Here is a 19,859-nt window from a genome sequence, read left to right on the forward strand (position 1 = left end):
GGCTCTATCATTTGCGTGCTGTCCGCCAAGACGGACGAAAAAGCGACGGTGAAACATCGACACTGAAACATTAAAAGACCCGCCGAACCCAGCTCGAGTCGGTGCTTCTGGCATCGTTGTGCGGACATTTTTGCATAAAAAGGTGAATCTTTGTGGTGGCCTAGTGCGTTATCGACGGTACGAATTGTCCTCTATCCAACGTCATCGTGAAGCGACAGAATTCTTCTTTCTAGTGGTGCTAAATTGATAGTAATCGTGCGTGGTACCGCGGCTCCAAACGACGTAGAATATAGACTAGCACAGCACTGAGCGAGGCTCTGTTGCGGATCGCCATTTTGAAGTGTGGTGTCGAACGCCGTCGAGGCGCATATTTGAAGGAGGAAATTTTTCGCGGACAAAACGAACTAAAAGGCTCGCTTTTGGGGCAAATTTGGTGTCTGTATCGAGTAAGTGATTGATCGAAGATATTGCGATAGACCCGGACCGTAGATTTCCGTGGCTCAGTACATTATGGCGCACCAGACCAAACCGGTTAACTTAGTGTTCCAGGATGCAAAACCAGGTAAGTTTTCACTGATGCTGTAGTTATCGTTTGCAGTGCATGCGCTGATTCTAAGCCGCCCGTATCTCTCTTGTAACACTTCATCGAATGCAAAGGATAGGCTTAAATGGGTTTTTACTCTGATTAACAATTTATTTTATTTTGACAACCTCACATATACCATCCCATTGCTAGTTTGCTAGTAGGTGGAATAAGGAAACAACCGGCGCTGTCTGACCGTTCGCTGGGTTTAGGATGTAATGGCCTTGAACTCTCCTCGTCACACTGAGGTCTTGATTATGGTTTTTGGCCCCTTCCGAGCATGTAGAGGAACCAACGCAGTCATAAACCCGTAAGAAGTGTCCATTCTAATGTATACAATTTATCTTACTCTCTTAAGAGGGCCACCCACGGACATGGTTAAGACGCATATCTAAGATGCATTGGAACGGTGCAATGTAAGAAATCTAATGTACTGATAACAAATCAGAGGCAAAGATTTGTTTTTTTTTCGATTGCCCTCGAAGCAATTCGATTGCGTTACAGTTGCGTCAATTTTGTCTGCTGATCGACAGTAAGCCCTCTTTGAGGCATTTTGAGCCATGGGTGTTACCTTCGCCACCGGTACGATGTTCTATTTTTGATAAGTATTCACCTGATGCAATTTCACTTGCCTTGTTTGATGTAACCATTCTATTGTCTGGCATATTTAATTATATTGACTGGAAGGGATTGTTCGGACAAAAAATCACTTCATTTGGCACTTTTATGTGACCTACCCCTACCTACATAATGAGTTTGAAGTTCGGAAATTATCAGTAGCTGCTTAATTACCCCCAAAAGAGCCTACAATCATCGGTTTGGGTGGTTCACTATAAACATAGTTTCTTTTGATATCAGTTCCCACTTTACCAGGCGCTCGTTGCGCCTTCCGTCCGGGGGATGTACTTTCCGTTTCGATGTTTTCTCTGCGCAGTTGTGACGCAGGAAACGTGTCGCGTAGACGATTTGTATTTTCATTCTACTTTACTGCCACCCGTCAATGGTGGAGGCAGATACACAAGCGGTAGATTCTCTCGATGTGCTGTGATTAGTGTGAAGCAAGCCTTCGTAATTTGAAGGACCTCCGACTTTACGGCCTTTTTTCGTAAGGCAGCTCTATTCGCGCTTCGATAGAATGTTTCCAAAGCCAGTCAGTGTAAATGCCAATTGTCCGTTTTATGTTCACGCGTACTGAAGGCATGGTTTTGCTGACATGGATTTGGGACTGCATGAACATGGAAGGGCCATTTTTTTATGTATTTTCCCATCGACACCGGTGCTTGTAAACTCCCAGCCCATGTGTGTATATAATTTTATTTGTTCAAGCAGTTTAGGTTTTCGATCCATTGTCGAGATGTAAGATTGCTAATGAAAAAGTAGGTCCTGCATGTGGCGGGACCATCGGACTCGTTGACCAACGGGATGGCATAGCAAAACCGAATGTCAACTTTTTTGTTTTCAGTACTGTGAGTTTGAAGCTGCATCAGGGGGATAACAAGTAGAAGAATGAAGAATTAACTAACCATGCCCCACTCAGGAGCAATTCTAAAAAAGGGATAAAAATAATGCACATTCAAACACACATACACAAGCGGCTGTAAATACATTACCTTTGATAAACTCCCGATTGAAAGGCGCACAGATTTGGTGGTAATGTAGGAGAGCGCGAAGCATACAACTGAACTCGCTTGGCACGGCAAGATGATGATGATACGCGCAAACAGGAAATTCGAGAAAAATGGTCCAGAAGAAGAGGAGCGAAGCCCGCGAGATGTCGATAGAAAACACAGCCCATGTACCGGTGTGCGCGCGGTTAAAGAAAGCATAAGAATCTTTTCGGCACGAATCAGAGCAAACATTGGCGTGGGGTATAGCGTATGTCCGGGGGAGATGTGCTGTGACTCCTTCGTAAAAAGTAAGAGAAAACGAAGCAAGCATGGAGCGAAAGCGAAAGAGAGTTTGAATGAGAATTAAGCTAACCAATGAAACCAGCGTGTCAAACATAACCACCGAACGAATACGCGGAGGAAACGGTTTGAGAGTGGACGCCACCACACCACGCCAGGGAAACTATACGGCGAAAGAAGTAACCAAACCGAAATATTTGTAAAAGGAGGGAAAAATGCAAGGAGCAGCATAGTCGTGAAAAAAATGATATGTTGCCCGTGACTGGCGAATGTGGAATAACACGTGCGGTACATGGAAAGGGGGAACTAGTGTGGAAGGGATTCCGTAAGTATTCCCCGAGACCATATCCTTAACATTATGATGCCAAAATCTGCTATCGCACAGGAGGTGTAAGGAAAATTCCATAGCATAAGGAGGCGAGGCATAAGAGAATGAAAAACCGAATTGCAGCCGATGGAAGATTTTGCAACTTGTTGGGAAAACATCACCTTCTTGGAGTTGTTTAGTGGTCCATTTTTTTCTTTCCCACGGTATTTCCTCACATGGAAATGTACACCGTGACAAGTAGCGCATATTTTCTTAAATATTAATGTTTAAACTGATAAAACTAATAAATTAAAAACTCTACTCAATTTGTTCCCCATGAAAACTACACAGTATCAGAAAAGGAAACCCGTCAGATAAACTAGTTATTTATTTGAAAGCACAAATTGAAAACAACGTAACATGCACCTTCACTCATCCCCTTAGGTAATAATAAGGGAAAATTGGTTATCAATAAAAGACACTCCTACTGTTTTGACGAATTAATTTCAATGTTTCTGCATTGAAAGATTATTTACAGGCATTTAAAAGACTAAGTTCTGTATACTAAAGCAAATTCTTTAGTGACAGGATTTCGACACGTGCATCCGTCGGTGGCACCGGAAGTTTGTAGTGGTATCACGGCTGTGGGACAATATTATACGTCTGCTGCTGCATTTCTTTGCGTAAACTACACACTGCACCGCACGATACATTGGGATTCGTTCACTTATCATGGTTGGACGATTCCGGTACCGTTGGCATCAAAAGTCTTAAGAACAGTATGTTGGTGTTACTTCTACCACTAAAAAAAGGGGATTACATATTTACGGGGAAAACTTTGTTAGTTTATAACTAGATTATCAAATATTTCCTATTTGATTTGTTTTCCACATATTCACAAAATTGTGTGACGACAAAACATATGTTATTACCATATCAATATAAAAATGTTTACCAAACTTGCTGGTTTTGTGATGCTTTAATACAACATAATACTGTTGTATTGCGGTTCCAGTGTTAATTTCTATAACAAGCAAAGCTGAAAGGTTATTTCTATTTCTTTTGGAATCATGGTTAGTCATCAACCACCTCCTCACCAAGTGGTGCGAATTAAAATATACTTCCGTATGTGATGAATAGTTGAAGAGTTTTTCCCCTTTTTGCATACTAATAACAACGATTTAATAAAAGCGAAATTTGCATATAGTATGGTGCAGTCTTGTTGAAACAACACATTGTTTACAGTAACAGTCTGAAGGAATTTTTGTTTTTGTCATAACCCAACTTTTAAAATAAAAACAAATGCAGAAGAGAACTGTAATCGAAAATTATCAGTTCTTTCAATTAAACACGTATCGTTAGTTGAGATGGTGTGATGCAAAAAATGATGCAAATGATCATCTTGCAATGAAATCCGAGAAGCGCACTTGAATTCGTCTATACTTAGTTGCTGATAGATGTTCACATACAATCGCGTATACAACAAGCTAAATTAACCTTCTTGTGGCGTGGTTTTTCGTTTGGCGCTAACATCATAATGTTGAATCACGAAAGTGCAAAGAGTTTCGAATACGTATGATGTGCGTACCCGGTGTTGCGGTTAAAACCGATTTCTATTAACCTAATTAAAGAAATGACCCACACAATCGGCCGTCGCGCTAAGCCGGGGCTGAGTTGAAGAGCGTTATGTGCATGTGTATTTTAGCTATTCCCTTTTATAACACACTCTCCGTCTCTCTATTTTACACGCGCACATGCTGCACCGTATTGTTGTTTATTGTGTAGTGTTCTACGTTTAACCTATCTTCGTCATATGAGATGATCCTTCTCGAAGCTAGATGATCGCATTATTTAAGCAGAATTATTTTTTGATTCCGAATTTAATCCTTATATTCATCAAATTTGTTCTGTTTACTTTATCGGTAGGTCAAATATTTCATGTTGTAAACACGGCCGCTGGCGCACGTACCGCCCTTCCCGCAGGTGTCACGACCATGAAGACGATCGTTAGCAAGGATCTGGCATCCTCCGGCTCGGCCAATCTCGGACAGGATTCGATGGGAGCTGTAACCAGCCACTCAGGAATCGTTGCCACCGCTGGCACTACTGCCACGGCCGTCATCAGTGGACAGGTAGGTAGCTGTTGTTTGCCAGTAGGAAGTGAATAAAAACTCGCAAACCTTCGAAAAATTTAAAATTTCGTCCACACATGGAAGGGCATGTTGTTGGAGCGGCTGTAGTGCTGCAACGCTGCATTGCACTGGACAAAAAGTAAGCACGTCACGCTTCACTACAAGACGGACAACAAGCCCATCTTGGGCACACCTTGGTGGTACCGTCTGGAACATGTTCACCGTGGTTAATTTCTGTTTACTGCGAACGCATGCATCGTCCTGTTGCGACCAAATGTGAACAAGTTGATTTCACTAAATAAAGCTGAGATTTTCCGCTTTCATCCCCGTGTTCGCATTCTACCTGTGCGTGTATGCTGCTAGCTTCTGCATATGATATTGATACTCCATTGCTACCTCATTACATACGCCATCCATTGATACCTCACTACTTGCAAACTCATGGTGAAGGTGGAATGGTGCGCTGTTGCCGGCGTTTTCCAATCAATTAATTGCTTGCGCAAAATCGGTAGTACAATGCGTCTCGTATGTCCAACAAAGCATCAAGACCTTTCAATCAAGCAGGATACAGCACAACATTTGGTTTGGATTTAAACATGAACCCAAACGATTGTGCAGATCGGCGTATGATCATTGCCTTGTAAATTTTAATATAATGTTTTATTACGAGAGATTCGTCTGTCCGTTATCCATCAGAGCCACACATCGTGAACAAACAAATCATTAATCGGTAATCCTACCGTTAAGCAAATATAGATCGAACGATCGAGTTGTTGTTTGCTATGTTTTATTAAAGTCTACCATGGAATTTAAACCACGCGTGCAAAGCTAGCTTTAACGGTACAGCTTATTTTCTTCTTAGAAGATGCCTACTCTAGGAAAAAAAACTCTATTTATGTATGGTTGGCAATCTGTCGCGGTTCGCAAATGATGCTACCGTGTATTTGTCGGCTAGGCATTGCGTCGCTTTTATTGTTACTGATGTAAATATCAATGGACGTTCAAAGGGCTCAAGCTGCTGGAGGAGCTCTAGTTCGATAAATGGTTGTATGATTGCCACATTTGACTTCTGCGTGTCACCTCACGCAAGCTTTTTTTTCGAATGTATCATTGGTAGAACCTACTCTTGGGCGGATTTCAGTTCGGATGTGTTGTGTTACTTTCTTTATTGTTCCACAATGCGGCGGGAGTTTAGAGACCGTCTCTTTCTGCCCAGTTCTGTCTGCGAGGACGGTCAACGTCTATCTGCGGTTGTTGTGTTGAGTTGGTTTTGTTATGCTCACTAGCGTAAGGTCGCTCGCCTTTTGTTGGTAGTAGTGGGACCGCGACCGTTTGGTGGTGGGCCCGTGTTACGATGAGTCAAGTGCGTGCCACCACTGTGGCAGCCAGCTAGCCTGCGCAGAGCCAACAACAACAACATGCTGCTGGTGTGTCTCTTGTTTAACCATTCGACCGTACGATGCAAACAACCCCTCGCAAGCAACTATAATGGATGGTCGGAAAATTGGACTAACACAACGGAAGCGCATTCGCGCGCCAAGCGACCTGGAGATGCATCATTCGTTTATATCTAGAATTCGCTGGGTATTGTTGGAGAATCTTCGAACTCCTATTTTCAGGCGACAAAATTCATTTATCCGTACGACAGAAGATCTTATTCAGTTAACAATTTACAAAAAACGCATTATTTTTTTAGAAAAGTATGAAATAAAACGAGACACTTTACTAGCAAAGGACGCGTTCGCGAACCGTAGGATCGTTGTTGCAAAAGATGTGGATGCACCTTATAAAACGTGCAGTACATCGTTCATTTTTGAAAGGTTCCTGGTAGGTTCCATCCGTAATCAAACTTGAGGGATAAAGAGAAATTAAGGGTGTGAGTAAAACAGTAGTTTTGCATTATGGCCGATCTATAATATACCGTCTTTTGGTCACAGTAACTCAGTAAGAGAGGCCTACTCCCACTAGGAGGTTTATTTATTTTATTTATTTGTTTTTGTCTATGGGAAACGTTGGAATTGTATACAGAAGCCCATAATTGGAATAAGAAATTGTGTATTGAGATGAGGAGTGTATATTCCCCAGGGACACCCCAAACCGGTATGCATCATGTGCATGAAGGAATCTCTTTTTTTAACAAACACCAGCAACGAAAAACAACGAAAAGAAAATGCATCGAACCAAACCGGCAGGGATCTACGCGTCCGTTTTACATTTTTGTTTTGTTATCGATCTCCCTCCCCAGCCGCCCGACCCTCATTTCATCGAACAGACTTTTCCAAACTGGCAATGCCTTTCACTCCAACATTCACAAGTCAACGTTCTAACACCCTCTTATAATTCAAACATCTTCAACATCATTCTCTCTTTTCTTGTTCTGTGCCATTTATCAACCCATCCAGCTAAGCAACTCAGCGATTAAGCTTATTTTGTCCACCGTTAGTTATTGTCTTTGAATTGCATTGCGATGAAAAGTTATATTTTGCTCCGCTCCGGCGACCGTTTGTGTGCAGCATTGGTGTGCTGTGCTAGAATCAAATTGACGAATTGAAAATCATGCAAGGCGATGTGTTTTTTTATTTGTATCAAAAATGCATCGCCTTGCATTGCATTGCAATTTGCGTAAGAACAAAACTCTTTTGTGGTATAAACTTTATGGCAAGGTTTATTGTGTTTCGATGCTCGTGTCATACAATTTCAAAAGAAAGATCAGTATAGTTCAACTTTATTTGTAAAAATGGGTTGTTAAAAATGGTGCGAATGACAGAGGACAAATCTATGCTTTTTAATCCGGTAGTACGAGCTTAAATCTTGTTTACTTTCTAGCTTAATTACTAAGCTTTCGTTGCTTGGTTCGTCCAAATTTTCTGACAGCAAGTCGGGATAATGCTTTGTTTTTCAAATAGATGCAGACAAAAATTTATATTGAAACACGTTACATCTTATTTCTAGTTCGATTATGGATACTTCTTCCATGCATCTTTTATAAATGTCAACACATGAATAACGTTGACTTAAATTTCAAATCACTGGCATAAATATGCTGGTTTGCCTTAATCTACAACACAATCCGCACTTAAAACAAGTGTTTCTAACTACATTGGTCAACTGCAAAATAAAGCGTTCTCATTCGGTTCTCTGCGTGCAGCTATTGGTGAAGTGCAATCATGGCCATGATGGCATTTCTGTAACTCTATATCAGTTCTAAATTTAACTCCCGGAAGTTTTTGGTCAGGTCAAGAAATGACCACTTCAAGTTACGTTCACATCGAGAAATTACGATCGACACAGTTTAGATCAGGTTCAAAGCATTAAGTCCTGTTTGGGATTGAAATCTCTGGGACAATGAATTACTAATAAATTTCTTCGTGATAAAAATTACAGAAGAATTACTAATCATCATGAGTTTCTGTTTTTTCCCCGATCGCGTCCAATGTCGCGCATGGTTCTGCTCCACTTGGTGCCACCACCGGTCAAGCTACGCTCCCTCTGCGTCATATGCCGGGCGGGTCGCTGGTAAGCATCTTCCTGGTATGGCATAAGTCTGGCACCCTCTTGAAATCAGTCAGGATATCCAACTCGCCATACGGTTTACCTAGCTAGCTGGTGGTTTTCTCTTCTACATATGTATCCTGTTAAAACACGACGCCGATGAATATTTTGGGGAAGATTAATTACGATGGAAAGATAATGAGTTGCGGAGATTGAAGGCAATGTTGCTGCGATGCTATTTGTCATCATTTTATTGCAGATAGGTTCTCAAAATCTATCACGCTTCAAAAACTAAATGTCAAATTAGACAACTTTTTTTTTTACTATTGTGTAAATGTAAAGAATCTCTTAATCTTCAATTCGGGAATTGTTTGATCAGAAAGATTGTTGTAACGTATGTTTTATATACATAATAACTCATATGTAACAAATGTATGATATCGTTTCAGAGTTTCACCATGCCTGTCGTACGTAAACTTTCGCCTGGACAAAAATTAATCACCGTTCCGAAGCATAGTAAGTGACATAAAAATATGACATACTTGCATTTGTTCTACAATTCATAACCGTGCGCTATTGATTCGCCTTTCTTGCACTAGAACTCATTCTCCCAACATCTGCTACCAACAAAACCGTCAATGGCAAAGCAGTGGTTATATCACCAAAGCTGGTAAGTGTGTTTATTTTGCACTACACTGGAACTCTACCAGATCGGAGAGTTGTCCTAAGCTAACTCATAGTATTTTGCGTTCTAACTTCGTCGAAACCATTAAACTGATCTGTGGTGTTTTTCGTGACAGTATAAGGTGATTTCTACGTCCTCACAACAGCCTGTTAGCAGAAATCTCACATTCGCCGCTCCCGCAAACGCTCCCATCCAGAATACGGTCACGGCCATCCCAACAAATTCCGTCACCTTGGGTTCGGTGGGTGCCACCATTGCTATACCTTCCACCTCGGCGATATCGCAGTCGTCGTTCACGTTACCGACCAGCTCAAACAATGCCGTCCGGTACAGCACCAACAATGCTAAAGCGCCTGTGGTGACCACCGTCGCCAACAACTCCGCACACGCAACGAGCAGCGATGTGGTCAGTGTTGGCAACCGGGTCATCATTGCTTCAGCCCCTGCTGGAGAGAGTGGTGGTGGCGGTGGTAGCGAAGCTTCGATCCAATCGGTATCGTCCTCATCACCGTCGTCCTCGACGACGACGACGGTAACGTCGAAGAAATTGCAGCAACCCAGCAGCCACAGCAACAATCAGCAGCACCAACATTCGTACAGCAAAAAAACATCTCCGAGCCAGATCCATACACCGGCGTCCCGAAGACGAAAGACGGACAAGGCGGGACGCGGTCTGCGCCATTTCTCGATGAAGGTGTGCGAAAAGGTGAAGGCGAAGGGCACCACCACGTACAACGAGGTGGCCAACGAGTTGGTAGCGGAAGAAACTCAAAACCATCACCCAGGAGTTGATCCGGCTACGTACGATCAGAAAAACATCCGGCGGCGGGTGTACGATGCACTTAACGTGCTAATGGCCATGAAGATCATCTCGAAGGAGAAGAAGGAAATTCGTTGGCACGGTTTGCCTTCTACTAACACCCAGCAAGAGTGCGAGGAGTTGGAAAAAGAAAACGAGAAGGCACGCCGTCAGATTGAGGTAAAGGAGCAGCAATTCAGGGATTTGGTTCAGCAGCATGTCGCACTGAAGTCACTAATCGCACGCAACAAGGCGAATGAGGAGCGCGGCCTGGTGCCGAATCCAAGTTCCGCCGTGCAGTTGCCATTTATTATTGTGAATACGGACCGGAAAACAAACATAAATTGCAGCATTTCCAACGATAAGTGAGTAGCGCCGAGTCAATGTGCGCACGCGCACCAACGTTTGCAGTAGCGTTTCAACTTTTCGATGTTAATGTTTTTCAGATCCGAATATTCGTTTAAATTTGAAGATACCTTTGAGATCCACGATGATTTGGAAATTTTAAAACGCATGGGGCTTTCGCTAGGTAAGCACAAACAAATCATTCCCCGCTTTATAGTAGATTTACTTATCTTTGTATGCGATTGAATTTCCAGGTTTAGATAGAGGGCAATGCTCGGAGACGGACATTATTAAGATCAAGTCGATGGTTCCTAAATCTGTGGAAAAGTACATCGACGGTAAGCAGTTTGAAAAGGAACGAATGTAAGGAAATGTGTTAACGCATCTTTTGGTATCTCTTTTGTTTCTACCCTCTTTTCTTTGGTATCTCTTTTCTTTGGTATCTCTTTTGTTTATTGCTCTTACTTTCGGTTAACCCATTTTGTATCTTTTATCTAATAGAGACCACTCAATTTTCACACCTATATTCCTGTCTTTCCACTTCTCTACTGGGTTCCTCTAAGGACTCATCAGCCTGGGTCTCATGTCGCAGCTTAGAATTTGTGTCATACGCAGGGTATATGATTGGCCGTGTAGTGTAGGGAGGATTGTGTCCGAGAGTTTTCAGAACAGTCTGAATTCGTGTCATCGATGGCTTAAGATTCCCTCTGGCCTATCTAGCGGTATCGTACGTATGAGTCAACTGGTTGAATAGCGAGTTCAATGCATTGTACCACATTTTGCTTTATACCGTGTAAGCAGAGGTGTACGTTAACAGCACGGCGCAGCTGCGTCGGTCCAGCATAAATATGCGAACACAAGAAGCCGTGAATCCGTCACGGTTGATATCGCACGCAAGTTGTGCAGATTTCAGGTATCCGTTTTGTTTTCCTCTGCCAGCCATCGAATCCGACTAAAATCGGCTCCGATCAGGCGGCATGTGAGCAAACTGAAGTAAGGTTCTTTTCGATTTTGTATGTTTATTTTTTTTTTGTTTACGTGTTACAAACTACGTTAAGGATTCTTTTAAATTTAAGCTGGGTGTCACCGAATTTTAGAGAATAAACACACAGAAAGCCACAAAGATGATCGTTCTTGGGTAGTGTTGTAGTGGTTTTCTGAAATCATCCCCTACGGTTGCTATGTTGTGTAACGATAAACAGCTTATCCAGAGCATGGGCACACTAATCGCAGCATGCAATTGCAAATATCCAACCAACCAATTGCTGACGACGTAATTAAAGAGAATTATTTTGCGGCAAAACTCTATCAAACACAATTTAAGAAAATACACATAATACTATCCATTAGTGGTTGTAGTAGTAAACAATGAAAAGGTTAATCGTTTTAGAAAACTATGCTTTCTTCGACAGGGAGTCTGAATATTTTGCACCCCCGCCGTTTGCAACACCCCGTTTCGTTAAATACAGTAGAAAATTTAGAAGAGAACGATTTAACTGAGCTTACGGTAAACAAACTATAAACGCTTGGTGGAGTAAAGGAACGTTTGTTCACTTTCATACTCCTATCGACAGCCGTTCTATAGAGCAAGAAAGTAATTCTTTACAAAAACCATCCATCATCATCGGTGAAGAGCATTAACAGCGAAACTGTAAGGAATAATAGGAACGTAAGACACAATTGTACATACTAAATGTTAAACAAATAAATACCGCAAAAGGTAATGAACGAGGTGAACAGCTGGATAAAAAAAATTTTGGAAACGTTATAATTTAACCGTTGAACATTGGCATCACAGTTTTGATTATGCATTCGTACAGTGCGAATTCGAAATCTAACCCAATAAGCGTATGCGCGAAGAGAGTTAAACGCTCGTTGGAAAAAAACAATGTGTGACAAAACGGTAGTGAAAATACTAGACGTTATCCATTGACTCTGGAAGACACTATTTTTACCCTGCAATATAAATTGTAAGGAAGGTACAGTTCATTGGTGTGTTTATATGCATCCAGACGCAATTATAAATTTTGTATCTAATCATGATGAAGGCAATGCCTGAACGTTGTGGTTCTGTTTAGCAAGTTTTTTTTTTTGACTAATGTTATAAACTACTTAGTTTTCTTTTATTCATCTGTACGGTTCATACATAGAAAAAAGAACTATGACTATTATCAAGGATCTTTTTTGTTGGCGTAACAACAGTCTTCGTCCAAGCCTGGCAACATAAGGCTTACTAGATATATTCCCTTTGTGTACATGGATAGTCAGTCCTCTCGTACCGAGGAGGGTTCAGTTTCGTTTGGGATTCTAACTTATACCGTCGAGAGAGTGCCTCGACGCTCGAAGGCCAATTTTCTAACCGGCGTAACTGCTCGGCTGTCGCTGGCCCCAAGGTCAATTTTCAAGGATGGATAGGATTAATTTCCGATGCAACAATATATTGCTTTCTGAACACAAATAAAGGTTATGCCAAAAAAGTGAATTACACGAACAGTAGGTGCCAGCTGTGGGGAAAAAAACTTGACACAAAATGATAGGAAATGTAAGAAAAAACATAAGAACAGAAAAAAACTATCAATTATGTATCGATAAGTTTGAAATTTTAAATTTTATGTTAATGAACTATTACGATCTGCTAATAAAGTATGGTCAAACTTAGTACAATGGAATTATTTCTTTGCATAAATCTTACAACAAATAAGCCATTGCACGACAACTAATTGCTCCTTAGTGTTCCTAGCTTCTTTAGTTATGTCCACCATTTCCAATCGAGGAGGAAATGCTCGTATGTTTATGCCGATCAAGAATGCCATCGGGGACATAAGGCCTTAGTTGCCGGTCCTTAACCCTTAGAGGTCTACATCACCAGGTTAGCTGGCGAAGGCCAAGAAAGCTGGATTCAACAACCGTACTGGTGTAAATATTCGCAGACTAAGAAGATGAAGAATGCCATCGCTGGTGAGATGTATTTTTACTCAGTCTAATGGCCACCACTTTTTGTTTGGAAAAACTTATAGTCCCAAAGGTATTGTACCGTTAAGTTTTGTGCATTTTGAAAAATGTGTCACGCTGGTTATGGACCCAGAATGGTACCCACTAGATTTATTTTGTAGCTCCTTATCAAAAAAGGAGACATTGCTAACATTTTTATCGGGTTTTCACTCGCAGTCACTCGAATCTAATCAAGTAAGCAAGCAGGGCGTGGCGATGGAAAATGAGACAGAAAAAGATTTATTATTTTACGATGAGAATTCCCATAATTCTGGTAAACACACACATGGTTGTAAATACAGGGGATTTATTCTTATGACATTGTTTTATTTGGTCTGCTGAACATCATAAAACAGGGGTCTCCAAACATTGTTTAACGCGGGCCGCATTGGGTGGAATGACCATATCGTTGGGCCACATTTTCCCAAGGAGGAGAGGCCGTAGTTTGGAGACCCTTGTCATAGAACAACCGATAAGTTCTTACATCTGTGCATCCTCATCTTCATCGAAGAGATCTTCAAAGTCTGCAACGAAAATGAATAAAAAATCATTAGTACAGGCTCTGAAGTCCGGCATTTTACTTTTCACCGTACCATTGAAGAAATCAGCATGAACATCCTTTTCGTTAGCAGCCAAATCCATCAGCAACCCAGTAGATCCTCCTGCCTATGGTAGATGTTGAACAAAGGCAAAAATACACATTACATTTACCGGGCCGTATCGTAATCTACGAAACACATAGAACGTACCTCTTCCAGATCCATGAACGGACCTGGGCCTTCCGGAAACATTTCGTCCGCGACAACGTTCGGCTTCATCTCGTTAATGATTTCAAGTGGTGCCTGCTTTTCCTCTATGATGAAAATGGGGTAATACACTGCAGGGAGAAGGTAAACAGTTGCAAGCCAAAGAATGCAGGGGAAAAAGGTTTCACGGTAAGCAAGCACTGCAGAACTCTGAAATAAATTCGGGTTTGTTGTTATTTTGTGACGTTCGAAAGCGTTCAATTGTCAAACAAACACAAAGCTACGCGCATGCATCGTGCCGCGTCTCGACTGCCGTGTGACAGCTGTTCAACGGTATTTTTGTTTTGATTGTATCTCGCTTGCGCCTGCATTCGTAAACAATGTTCCTCTTCCCGCGCAGCAGCAGAGTGCCGCCTTTTCGACGAACAAACCGACAATGTAGTCGGTTGAGTGTCAACATGACGCTTTTTATCTTGACCCATGCAGCCAACAGAAATACGCGCGCATTTGTGTCTATCCTTTGCAGCATAATAAATGTGAATTGAAGTTGGTTGTTTCAACTTTAAATGAAATTTATGAAAATTTCAATATGCCTAAATTCTTGAATTGTGCAGAATGTCAGGCACAACCATTTCTATAAAATTGTTCTATTCCGTTTCTTCGTCCTAAAACCTTCTATTCAAATAAATCTTCATGACAAATCATGAATATTCGTGTAAATAGAAGTGATGTTTTCCTCGCTTTCACATTTTTTACACCTTTAAAGCAACAATCCATTTCTCCTTCGTCAATATTTACTCATTTTTTCTCAATATTTTATACATAAGACAATACATACATCAAAACTTTCCAAAAGTGCTCTGTAAGCTCATATTTTTCCGACAGTTTTATTAACTGTTGAAATATATAGAATGCAATTAATAATGAAAATTCCGAAATAAAAAATTAATGCTACGGCACATTAATCAAGGTTGGCAGTTTTTCATCAACAAATCCAAATCGATACCCTCACAACGGTTATCCAAGTGGGACTAAAATAAACGACACAAAAAGGTGAACCAATATCATAAATCGTTGAACAGGTTTTCAATATAAACATTTAACAAGAGTATGCCTTACCTTGATAATTGCAATGTATTGTGGACGTTTGAGCATGGAATAACCGGTAAAGAATAACGGTTTCATAACTTCGTGTAGATTTTTCTCACCATAACAAAACAAATCCATTGCAAGTTCGAGAATAGTTCCAAAATCACACTCGTCCACAGCGAGGTTCGCAGCTGTGATGACGGCCTGCAAATCCCTCATAGCATCCTGGAACTTGCTTTTATCCTTATAAAAATCAATGTTGTTAAACTTTGAGAGCATTTTGCGTAGATTGGCATCGCTTTCTAGAAGGGGTCGATACCCTAGCTCTTGCTTTCTGTCGAACGGCACTACAAGTCCCGCTTTGTGGAAAGTTTTGCAGACGATCAACTTGTTGCGGGATTTTATTTTTTCTGTTGCCTTCAGCGGTATCCCTTTTGCTGTGGTCCATTCCTCCAAACTCTTTTTCATGCTGGTAATCTGCTTTTTGTTGAATGGTGTAGCGCTAACGTGTTCGTCTAAGTAATGACTGGAACAGAGATGTTTAATAAATATACTGAGTTTCTAATTGCCTGTGGAAAGCATTACTTACACGATTGCATCAAACACATTGCCACCAATCATTTTGAACTCGCAACCTTTATTTACATCGTTGAAGGCAACAAGCCCATCTGCATTGTCTGGCTCATCTCGCCAGTAACCATAGTGGACACCAGAGCCTTTCTTCACCAGCACCGTTTGGAATTCCGGAGGATCGTAGTAGAATCTCCAATGGCGCAGATAATCTCCTGGCTCATGTATCGTAACATTCTTAAACTTGCCGGCCAACACATCGAAAGGGCCAACCATTCGTAGCCCGAGGCTGTCGAAGACGCTCTCCGGTTTACAGTTCGCCTTGCCAGCTTCCTCCGTACAAAATTCCCATAAGCTATCGAAGCACGGAGCCATTGAGACCAAAAACTTATGCTTAATAAAGTTCTTCGGATCCTCACAAAGCTCCTTGTATTCGGCACGCTTCGAGTATTCAATCTGAGGATCGTACAGATCGCTCATCATTCCGACATCAACCGGAACCTCCGGTAAACGGTAACGCTGTCGCGTCATCCCGTGATACTCATGCTTAGCATCCTCTTCCTCGATATTATTATCATCCTTTTCTGGCGTAGGAGGGCGTTTGCAACGTTTCAGGTCCTCCAGCTGTTCTGCTGTAGTACAACCTTTCCATAATCTCTTGTGAGGCGAAGTGCTGCTACCTTCCTCCGATGGTTCATTGGCTTTCTCTTCTGTTTTGATATCGTTTTTTGTGGTTTCTGGGGGATGAGCGTACTTTTCCTTATGGGCTGGGTTTTTTTGATAACAGTCTGCTCCATACTTGCACTCGGGTTTATTCATTTTATAATTCAACAATCCTTTCTACAAACACTTTCCTGATTTAACTTGACGATGCTTAGCATGCGAATGCAATCCGGCAAAACAACTGACAGCTGCAAAGTCGCATAGCGTCATAGATGGCTATGGCATATTTGACATAGCGATGCGATCTAAATCAAATCAAACACGACTTATCACGAAAATAAAATATTTAAACTGTATTAAAAAGTATGAAAATATAAAAAGTTTGTATGTCAAAAGGGAACAGTGGGATGCATTACCTGAACTGAATAAAACTATAGACTTAACCTTACACGACGCACAATTGCGCTGTTATTTTTCCATGCTTAGAAAAAAATGGCTGTCATAAATGTTCTTATTGAACAACGATTAATTGTATGCAAACATCCAGTAAATGTTAGTAAAAATAGTTCTATTTCATATGCTGGCGTTTTCTCATTAGTCGCCTATCAAGTAAAACAATCCATTCATGATTTTATTATGAGGGTAGAGATTTATTTAAATCAATTTAAGTCAAGAATATTTTCATGCTCATTGTTTGCTAGATGAACGAATAAATTTAGTTCCATCTGCTTCTTTTCTTTCGTGGAGCCGAGTCATTGTTGGCTGAATCGGATGACGATTGTTCATCGGAGTTGTTACCACTAGGTGGTACCATTCCGGGCAGGGCCGGTTTAGCAAACACGCCTCCCTCCGGTACAGTGTTCTCCCACGTCCGATCGGTGGACGCTTTGAACTGTGCGTTATAGTGAGCGCGAAAAGTTTCACGCATGGCTGACAAACGATCTGTTGCTGGACCTTTGGACGAACCCGGCGCTGGTATGCCTGCGGAGTCCTCGGTCGATGATCCTGACGCCGATCCATCGGATGGGCGACTTAATGGACCTCGATGGACGGGTCGTTGACGGAAGCCCAAACCTGCGCCGCCGACATTCAAATTTTTACCCTTATTAGCTTGCTTGAAGCGACTGTTCCGGAACCAGGAGCTTTGCATAGCCAACTTCATGAGATCGTCGGGTACTTCCTGGTTAGCACCTTCCAGATTGCGAACTAAATGGCCGGAAAACTCTTTGTCCTTGTCGGTGATCAGTGTGTAGGCTGTACCTTTTTCACCGGCGCGTCCTGTACGCCCAATACGGTGTGTGTGCGTATCGATGTCTCGTGCGATGTCGTAATTCACGACGGTCCGAATATGCGGAATGTCCAACCCACGAGCAGCGACATCGGTAGCGACCATAATGTCTACATCCCTGCGTTTGAACCGTGTTATGACCGAATTACGCTCCGATTGATCCATATCACCATGGAGAAGAACGACATCGTTTTCCTTTAGGCGCAGATTGTTTGCCACCTGTTCGGCATCTGCCTTCTTCGTTACGAATATCAACACACTTCCCTCGGAAAGCAACTGCACCAGGTTTGTTAGCAGCCAGTTCCATTTACTCTGCACATTCGGCAGCAGCATAATGCGTTGCGTTACGTCAGAGTTGGCTTCTCCTAGGTCACCATGGATGATACGCACAGGGTCCGTCAGGACGTCGCGAGCAAGTTTCTCCACGCGTTTCTTGAATGTGGCACTAAACAGCAACGTTTGCCGATCCGGACGCACGTGGTTGCAGATGGAACGAACTTGCGGTTCAAAGCCCATATTGAACATCTTGTCTGCCTCATCTAGAACTAGGTAGGTGACGCGCTGTAGATTTGTAGCCTTCATCTTAACCATATCAATCATACGCCCTGGGGTGGCAACAACAATTTCGGCACCTTGTTCAAGCGCTTTGCTCTGCTCCCACTTTGACCCACCGCCATAACAACAGCAGACGCTTATATTGTACACTTTTCCGAACTTCTTCGCTTCTCCGTAGATCTGCAGTGACAATTCTCGTGTTGGTGCCAGAATCAATCCAATCGGACCATCTCCTGGTCCGAGCTCTCGCTGGTCCATGATATGCACTAGCATGGGCCATAGAAAAGCTGCCGTTTTACCGCTACCAGTCTTCGCTATGCCAATTATGTCGCGCCCACTCAGTGCCGCCGGAATGGCTTGCGCTTGGATCGGTGTAGGCTGACTGTACTCCGATTTTCTTATCGCTTTCATCAGCGATTCGTCGAAGCCAAAGTGTGCAAAACTCGTGACCGGATGCGGTGGTAAGGGTCCACTTACTTTAACTCCCAGCGTTTGGCGTAACTCTTGCACTTTGGCATGTGAAAGGTTGACGATGTCCTCATGGGGGATGTAGAAATTCTTTTCGAACCTTGCATAGTCTATTTCCGAATGGTCAATCGCTGGAAGTGGATCAATTTCTCGTCTTCTCGGTGGTGGGATAGGATTACCATCTTCATCGTACTCAAGTTCCGCATCGGAGCCTTCATCTAAAACCCCAGCATTTGGATTTTCCTTCATGTATCTGCAAGAACACATAAATCCCATTTAACCTCGGTCGATCTAACACATTTTTTGAAAATAAAACATACCGATAGTAACTTTCTTCGTCGTCTTCGTCGTCAATGTCACCTCGAGTCCCCTTTTTCGGATCGACGTTCGGCTGCGGGATCTTTTTATTCTCCAACTTCACCTGCTCCTCGATACCGGCCATAAACGCATCCAGTGGGTCTTCTTCATCGTCATCGTCGTCATCTGATGAGCCTTTCTTTTTTTCCTATATTATTGTGGCCAAACCACGGGACCAAAAACACACACATTTCTTCTGGCCGGCAACCGAGTGAAGAGGACAGAGTATGAACTAAACTTACGCTCGAATCTGCAGCTGAAGGCGAACCGGGTGCGGGAATATATTCCAGCTGTTGTCCAATTGGTTCATCTTCTTCTTCAAAGTACCTAAAAGATAGAAAATAATCGATTTTGATTTCCTAGCTCTTAGGCAAAAGATAATCTGCATTACTCACTCATCTTCCGTACGGCCACGACGCTTTCCGACTGAATATTGGGATGGATTCGAATACTGATGAATCGATTCTATAGTATGGTAACCATGCTTCGATATTCCAGGACCTTGGTTGTACGACTTTGGTGGCGGAACACCGGATGACCTCCCGCACAGCGAACTGGGAGGGGGCACAGCATTCAAAGAATAACTTCGGTTTTGATCTTTAGAATGTTGCTGCTGCTGTTGATTCGGCCGATGCGGTCCGGTGCGACGCATCTGAAAGCTGAAATTTCCACGATTCCGACTCATTATACCCAAGCAAACCAGTTACGGTCTTAAGGGCAACGCTGCAAAATAGATCTGCTACGAAATATCAACAGCGAAAGCACGCTTTTTATATCAAAATGATAAATTTTACGGTATAGATCGATAATGAATTCCCTACATTTGTTTCTATTAGTGTTGGCAGAGTTGGGTTTCGGAAGATTCGAAGACTCGATTCCTCA

General features: G+C 42.2%; 4 protein-coding genes across 4 annotated transcripts; 1 reads left to right on the forward strand and 3 right to left on the reverse strand.

Moving 5' to 3' along the window:
* The first annotated feature begins 42 nt into the window (after positions 1 to 42).
* On the forward strand, positions 43 to 10,617 carry LOC131263835 (transcription factor Dp). The gene is made up of 7 exons (XM_058266100.1): positions 43 to 562; positions 4,724 to 4,929; positions 8,871 to 8,937; positions 9,021 to 9,091; positions 9,222 to 10,270; positions 10,352 to 10,434; positions 10,505 to 10,617. The coding sequence occupies exons 1-7, from the start codon at positions 511 to 513 to the stop codon at positions 10,615 to 10,617; spliced, it is 1,641 nt and encodes a 546-aa protein (XP_058122083.1). The 5' UTR covers positions 43 to 510.
* A 2,841-nt stretch (positions 10,618 to 13,458) lies between these two features.
* On the reverse strand, positions 13,459 to 14,284 carry LOC131259464 (COP9 signalosome complex subunit 9). The gene is made up of 3 exons (XM_058260964.1): positions 13,991 to 14,284; positions 13,835 to 13,907; positions 13,459 to 13,765 (listed from the first exon to the last, which is right to left on the reverse strand). The coding sequence occupies exons 1-3, from the start codon at positions 14,057 to 14,059 to the stop codon at positions 13,722 to 13,724; spliced, it is 186 nt and encodes a 61-aa protein (XP_058116947.1). The 5' UTR covers positions 14,060 to 14,284; the 3' UTR covers positions 13,459 to 13,721.
* Positions 14,285 to 14,843: 559 nt separating this feature from the next.
* On the reverse strand, positions 14,844 to 16,531 carry LOC131259443 (histone PARylation factor 1-like). Its single transcript, XM_058260943.1, has 3 exons — positions 15,666 to 16,531; positions 15,107 to 15,602; positions 14,844 to 15,018 (listed from the first exon to the last, which is right to left on the reverse strand). Exons 1-3 carry the CDS (start codon positions 16,463 to 16,465, stop codon positions 14,953 to 14,955), a joined length of 1,362 nt encoding a protein of 453 aa, XP_058116926.1. The 5' UTR covers positions 16,466 to 16,531; the 3' UTR covers positions 14,844 to 14,952.
* Positions 16,532 to 16,945: 414 nt separating this feature from the next.
* Positions 16,946 to 19,803, reverse strand: LOC131259436 (ATP-dependent RNA helicase DDX42). The gene is made up of 4 exons (XM_058260934.1): positions 19,373 to 19,803; positions 19,220 to 19,304; positions 18,941 to 19,125; positions 16,946 to 18,873 (listed from the first exon to the last, which is right to left on the reverse strand). Exons 1-4 carry the CDS (start codon positions 19,660 to 19,662, stop codon positions 17,025 to 17,027), a joined length of 2,409 nt encoding a protein of 802 aa, XP_058116917.1. The 5' UTR covers positions 19,663 to 19,803; the 3' UTR covers positions 16,946 to 17,024.
* Between the last annotated feature and the right edge of the window lie 56 nt (positions 19,804 to 19,859).

Source organism: Anopheles coustani, chromosome 3, assembly GCF_943734705.1.
Source record: "Anopheles coustani chromosome 3, idAnoCousDA_361_x.2, whole genome shotgun sequence".
Taxonomy (NCBI): Eukaryota; Metazoa; Arthropoda; class Insecta; order Diptera; family Culicidae; genus Anopheles; species Anopheles coustani.